The sequence below is a fragment of the Schistosoma haematobium genome, chromosome 3 (assembly GCF_000699445.3).
Source record: "Schistosoma haematobium chromosome 3, whole genome shotgun sequence".
Lineage (NCBI taxonomy): Eukaryota > Metazoa > Platyhelminthes > Trematoda > Strigeidida > Schistosomatidae > Schistosoma > Schistosoma haematobium.
This window is the reverse complement of record NC_067198.1, coordinates 31,859,276-31,866,452: the sequence shown is the minus strand read 5'-3', so window position 1 is coordinate 31,866,452 and position 7,177 is coordinate 31,859,276. Positions and strand designations below refer to the sequence as shown.

Sequence of the window (7,177 nt, the reverse complement as noted above, 5' to 3'; positions counted from 1 at the left end):
GTGTTTATTTTATTTTCATTACCGATGAAACTCGTAGTGGAGACATGAGCAATACGACCAAATAGAACATCTGCTCGAGACATCCGGTCAATGTGACTCGAATTCTGTAGAGTTATACGATAAAGAAACGAAATCTAACAATAACATTTTATATGTAGGTGAAAATCAATATAACATAGGATAAGTAAGTGTGAATTTGTACTATATCTTATTCTCAATGTTTAGTATATGTGGAGAGTAACCAGCACTTTTCTGTTCATCTAATGAGTAAATGCCTCTTATAAGAGCATAACCTTAACTGATGCTTTCCTTTCAAGTTCTAACCTTCGCTTTATTTGCTTTTTTCATTCATAATTTACAGTAACCTGCAGTGGCATGTTCAGAGAACATATCTATCATTAACTTAAGATGATTAAAATGAAGTATTCAGTGAAACTTGAACTCTAATACGAAGCGATAACACACTAGACAAACGAAGAAATTATAATAATTGAATTCAAGAGTCGATGAAACCTAGATCACCATTGAGAACCAGGAAGTACTGAACGGCCGTTTCTTCCTAGTATGGGACTCCTCAGCAGCACGCAACCACGATCCTGCGCGCAGGATTCGAACGAAGGACCTCGGAACTCGTACGCGAATGTTTACCCTCTAGACCATTGAGTCGGTAAGTAATCGGGTTAAAGCCTAACGAAGAAATGTTCGAAAATGATAAATATTTCACTTGTATTGAAAAATAAATGGAAGGTGATTATCCACAAACAATAACATTGAAAGATTTGATTAAATAATTATCTGTTTAAAATATATTGAAAAATCTTATTACTTCTGTAATTTATCAGTTTTTCATACCAAGATTCACTTTTTATTTAGTGCTACCCAACGCCTTAAACTTTCACTGTTTAACACATTTCTTCAATGAGGTGTAACAGAGAAGAGAGCAGCATAATTAACACAAACTTTGTGAAGAAGTCAGTTATCGAAACTTGGCTAAAACTTTTGTATTACATAATTTAATTACCACCAACACTAAGGATTTACCGTCGAGTAAAGATGTGGAAGAGAAACAAATCCCTCAGTTAAATCCAATCGTTATTCAAATTCGATATGAGTATGACTCTCGCGTGATCTATTTCGGTTTGGGTGGCCGGGTATCATTGCTAGTACTCACAGAAGCGTTGTGGCTTAAAGTTCACTATACAGATATGAGCTGGGCTAATGTGGCACTGGGAAGTAGTGGGATACCAATTTAACTGATTTTACGAATCAACTAAACTGTCATAGAGACAGGTAGTAAATTCTTACAGAAAACAAAAAGAATATGAAGGTTTTATTTGATTCCTTTGTATTTTTATAACACATATATACATAAATTAAACTGATTCAGTGTCATACAACGCTTGACGAAGACATTTTACAAACATATAAACATCTTCAAAACTATTATACAATGGTATCGGTGTAATACGCAGAAAATTCGGCAGTCTATAATCACATATTGCACCTAATCTCAATAAATTTTCATATAGTTTTTTAACGTTTACATGATTAAAACTCAATGTTAACTGTGCTCCACGTTCCTCTGAACTCGATGGTGTAACTATACCATATTGATCACTAGTTAGAGCTAATGGACTCTCTGTAATTAGATATTCAAGGTAATTAGTTAGTTTGATTGATTTCTCTCTTAAATTATTCATACCGCCACATGATTTGATAATACCGATACTGACCGTCAAAGCTGCAGCTAATAATAATGGTGGATTAGACAATCGATAGGCATCAGCACCTTTCGCTAATTCCATATGTCCAGTCATATCGAATCGCGTTTCAGTTCTATGGCTCCACCAACCGGTTAGCTGGGGACCAGATATATCAGTAATTATTGTATTATCACTACTATTGACATCGTTGGACTCATTAAATTTCGGTCCATAACTTGATTCTTGATGATGATGTTTTTCATGAATAAACAATCCTCCCATAGCACCGGGACTACCATTTAAATATTTATATGAACACCATACAGCCATATCAACATCCCAATCATGCAGAAATAAAGGAATATTACCAACAGCATGTGCTAAATCCCATCCTACTGGACATTTACAGTATTGATGACCCCATTCAGTAATTAATTTCATATTGAATAATTGTCCTGTAACGTATTGTACTCCTGGTAACCAAATCAATGCAATTCTATGTTGATTTTTTTGGATTTCGTGGAAAATATCTTCATTTCTTAAACAATATTCATTAATACGTGGTTTCAATTTAATAATACAATCATTCGGATTTAAACCATGCCAATTAATTTGTGATTCAAGCACATAATAATCACTTGGAAAGATTCCATCTTCAATTAGTACACAGTGTTTCGCACCTTTTGGTCTGTAGAATTTAGCAATCAATGCATGCATATTCACTGTTAAATTACAAGTAATACTAACTTCACTTGGTTTAGAGTTAACAATCCATTGAGCACAATCAATGGATAATTGTTTATCACAATGTGATGCTGGCAATTCACCATAATGATAGGCTAATACACCTAAATTTCTCCATTGATTTAATATGTCATTTAAATAGGCATTTAAACGTCTTGGTTGTAATCCCATGGAATTTCCACAAAAGTATATAATTTTCTTTGAATGATTTTCATCGTTTTTATCAGTTAAATATTGATTATGTTCAGTAGAATTGGATTGGACTGTTTTCATTACTTGATTATAGTCTGGTAAATAAAATTCTGATTGGTATGAGTGTAGTGAATCATGCTCGTCTAATTTTATGGCGAAATCGATCGAATCAAAATCCACTTGGTATTTATTGGCTAAATATTTCAACTCTTCAATAGAACTGGACATTAGTGTACAGTGAAGTGGAACCAAGTGAATCTATATCACACTTTCTGAATTCTTTAAATTTATGTTAACCAGAGTATATGAATTCAAATATCTGATTGGTTGCTTAATAATAGGTAATAATAGATTGGGTCTATTGGCTGAACTGAACTATGCAAGTATAATTGCATAGCCTTCCTTAAATATGGCCGATTAGTTAGTGAGTTATGGTTAGACAGATATAATTTTGTCTACTGTGTTCTGATTGGATATTTGAACGAATGAGCTTGTAAGAAAGTATAAACCCATCTTTGTTTATGATAAAATTACCCAAAGTAGTAGCGATATTGACTGGGAAATAGTGTTTTCAAACTGTTCATTGTATTCAGTTATATGAAAATAGTCAAGTAATTTTAAGACTTAGTTTCTATTCGGTTGTAATTCTCCATATTGGGTTGACAATTATTGCATGACGGTTGGTCACAGCTTCTTACTAGAACCCCAGAAAATACCTCTTAAAGCCAGTCACTACTGAGCACATGATGATTATTATCAGAAAGGGGTTTTATGGAGATTGTAGTAATTTAATAGTTGAATTGATGGGTCGATTAAAGCTAGCCCACCATGGTTGAAGTTGTACATTAACACTATCCGATACCGGTTTAGTGGTCTAGAGGTTAAGCATTCGCGTGCGAGACCGAAGTTCCTGGGTTGGAATCCCACGAGCGGGACCGTTGATACGCACTGCTGAGGAGTCCCATACTAGCGCGAAGCGGCCGTCCAATGCATCCAGGTTTTCTAAGGTGGTCTAGCTTTAATCGACCCATGAATTCAACTATTAAACGTACAATAGATGAAGGTTGAATATTGAGTGCTCGTAGCAGTCCTTGATGAATGATGTAATAAAACTGTTCAAATTACCTCCTTAGTCCAATCGCCTGTGAGGATCCGCTGGGTGTTCTATGGCCGTTTCTCAAATAAACAAAGTTAATATACAGCTTCTGATCCTTATGGAAATGAGAATCGCGCACTACGTAATGGTAGTATGTCGCCTCTTCATAAGTTACGATGGCGCTCTTTAATCATTTGAGAACAATAATGTGATTATGACTTACATATTAAGAATATTAAATATTCCCATTGTGAGAATTAGAACAACACATGTAAGCGAACAATTGTTTTCAATTAGATCGTCATCAGGCTTTACTCTAATATACATGAATATTTATACGAAAATGTTAAACCAATCAAGGCAATATGGGTCAATAATCACAATGAAATAGAATAGGTCATCACACGCAATAAGTAAAATTACAAGTTGATAGTAGGAAGACAGGTGTAATGATAGTAGTTAGAATGATAAAATACGATAACAAAAGTCTTATCAATAGTTAAACATTGGAAATAGAAGGTCAAACGTGGGTAAATAGACTTGGAATAGTCATCAAAAAACATTAAAATCTTTACGTAATAAGAAGTGCGTAAATAACTAGGTAGTGAAGAATACAAACGGCAAGATGCGGGAAATTGCAAACAAATACTAGATGTGAAAATAAGGCTGTACGTGAAATACAATACGTTACAGGACAATTATTCAATATGAAATTAATTACTGAATGGGGTCATCAATACTGTAAATGTCCAGTAGGATGGGATTTAGCACATGCTGTTGGTAATATTCCTTTATTTCTGCATGATTGGGATGTTGATATGGCTGTATGGTGTTCATATAAATATTTAAATGGTAGTCCCGGTGCTATGGGAGGATTGTTTATTCATGAAAAACATCATCATCAAGAATCAAGTTATGGACCGAAATTTAATGAGTCCAACGATGTCAATAGTAGTGATAATACAATAATTACTGATATATCTGGTCCCCAGCTAACCGGTTGGTGGAGCCATAGAACTGAAACGCGATTCGATATGACTGGACATATGGAATTAGCGAAAGGTGCTGATGCCTATCGATTGTCTAATCCACCATTATTATTAGCTGCAGCTTTGACGGTCAGTATCGGTATTATCAAATCATGTGGCGGTATGAATAATTTAAGAGAGAAATCAATCAAACTAACTAATTACCTTGAATATCTAATTACAGAGAGTCCATTAGCTCTAACTAGTGATCAATATGGTATAGTTACACCATCGAGTTCAGAGGAACGTGGAGCACAGTTAACATTGAGTTTTAATCATGTAAACGTTAAAAAACTATATGAAAATTTATTGAGATTAGGTGCAATATGTGATTATAGACTGCCGAATTTTCTGCGTATTACACCGATACCATTGTATAATTGTTTTGAAGATGTTTATATGTTTGTAAAATGTCTTCGTCAAGCGTTGTATGACACTGAATCAGTTTAATTTATGTATATATGTGTTATAAAAATACAAAGGAATCAAATAAAACCTTCATATTCTTTTTGTTTTCTGTAAGAATTTACTACCTGTCTCTATGACAGTTTAGTTGATTCGTAAAATCAGTTAAATTGGTATCCCACTACTTCCCAGTGCCACATTAGCCCAGCTCATATCTGTATAGTGAACTTTAAGCCACAACGCTTCTGTGAGTACTAGCAATGATACCCGGCCACCCAAACCGAAATAGATCACGCGAGAGTCATACTCATATCGAATTTGAATAACGATTGGATTTAACTGAGGGATTTGTTTCTCTTCCACATCTTTACTCGACGGTAAATCCTTAGTGTTGGTGGTAATTAAATTATGTAATACAAAAGTTTTAGCCAAGTTTCGATAACTGACTTCTTCACAAAGTTTGTGTTAATTATGCTGCTCTCTTCTCTGTTACACCTCATTGAAGAAATGTGTTAAACAGTGAAAGTTTAAGGCGTTGGGTAGCACTAAATAGAAAGTGAATGTTGGCTTGGAACTTTTCATTAAAGGAAATTCACAATTCCTTACAATGTCGAACTCAGATATTTCAAGTTTTGAGGTATGTTCTATTTACTTGAAGTTCTCAGTTGGCATTTAATGTTTCATATCGCTGAAGTCATTTGTCGCAATATATTGTGTTAAGATGGTCCGATTCTATCAACTACCTACTTGTCGTATTTGTAAGCTGATCTACATCTATTCTTTACAAACTTTCTTTTGATAAGTTCAAGTTGTGATCACTAGTAATTAAACGTAAGCTGGATTTCTCGAGTTGTTACTGAAAAGCTATGATCAGTCAAGTTAAGACACCATAAGTGATATATTTGTTATAGATAGTGTTTAATTATGATTATGCTACATTATAAGGTTTAAAAAATTGCAGAACTGAAGACCCCACACTGTTATTGAGATAGAAATGTAAACTAAAGAAACTATGCTATGCAGTTTAGTTGTAGCCTATATCAATTCTTTACGGTAACTAATGAGACAGTTTAATCAGAATTTATTAATGAAAAAGAATGTATTACGTGGGTCCGATTGTTTTAGAGTAAGAAGAAAAGCAATAAATGAATCACAGAGACAAATTAGAACCAAATTTAGGATTAATTAATATTCAAAGTTAAATGCCTTTAAATGATACATTTATGTTTAAGGCGTTAAAAATACGATACGTATGCGTTTTCCCTGATGCTGATGTAATATTGTACCTTTCAGAAGAGAAGGGATTTTACAAAATGGTAATATGGCTTTACAGTCTGTGCTGTAAGTAACGTTCATGATAATGAAATTTTAAGGACACCTGTCGATTGTATGGTTTTTAGTTTTATAGTATATTGGTGTAGTAATTATGTGAGTAAACTTTATTTCTCTATGTAAATCGTTTGGTGTAACAGTATTAATGAAAAATACAGCATCTTTGTGACTGAAAGAGGCTAAATTAAGAGTAGTGAACATCTCAGGCTGTTAGCTGGCGAGTTAGGAGTAATCTTCACTTAAGATTTTGATTCATTTCGGTATATGGTTGGAATAAATCTCCTACTGGTTAGCTGAACTATTTATTAGATCTACCAGCCTATAAAAAGTACATGAGGTGTCTTGCTTTTGTTAAATATTAGTTCTTCACAGTCATACGCTATGCTTTTGCCCGTGGTATTCTTATGGCTGAATGAGAAATGGTATTCAGAGGGCGATTGGATTAGCTGTAAATAAGTATTACCTAATGCTACTAAGTCGTGATTATATCAATTGGAAATCCTATCATACTAAAACTAGGTATTGAACATCACAATCTATATATCACACATTTTAGAGGAACGATTTATTTGCAGATGTCGCTGATACGCTCGTCTACATATGCTTGAAACCACTAATTATATCATTCAGTAGTAAATGTTTTGACCAAAATTCGTCTACGAATGTATTGTAGCAGT

General features: G+C 33.9%; 2 protein-coding genes across 2 annotated transcripts; one reads left to right on the top strand and one right to left on the bottom strand.

Annotated features, from left to right (window-relative positions):
* Positions 1-1,322: 1,322 nt before the first annotated feature.
* MS3_00005543 (uncharacterized protein) lies at positions 1,323-2,649 on the bottom strand. The gene has a single exon (XM_051213624.1). The coding sequence runs from the start codon at positions 2,616-2,618 to the stop codon at positions 1,374-1,376; it is 1,245 nt and encodes a 414-aa protein (XP_051069613.1). The 5' UTR covers positions 2,619-2,649; the 3' UTR covers positions 1,323-1,373.
* Positions 2,650-4,442: 1,793 nt separating this feature from the next.
* On the top strand, positions 4,443-5,213 carry MS3_00005540 (uncharacterized protein; the record flags this gene model as incomplete). The annotated part of the gene is made up of 1 exon (XM_035730361.2): positions 4,443-5,213. One exon carries the CDS (start codon positions 4,443-4,445, stop codon positions 5,211-5,213), a length of 771 nt encoding a protein of 256 aa, XP_035585656.2.
* Between the last annotated feature and the right edge of the window lie 1,964 nt (positions 5,214-7,177).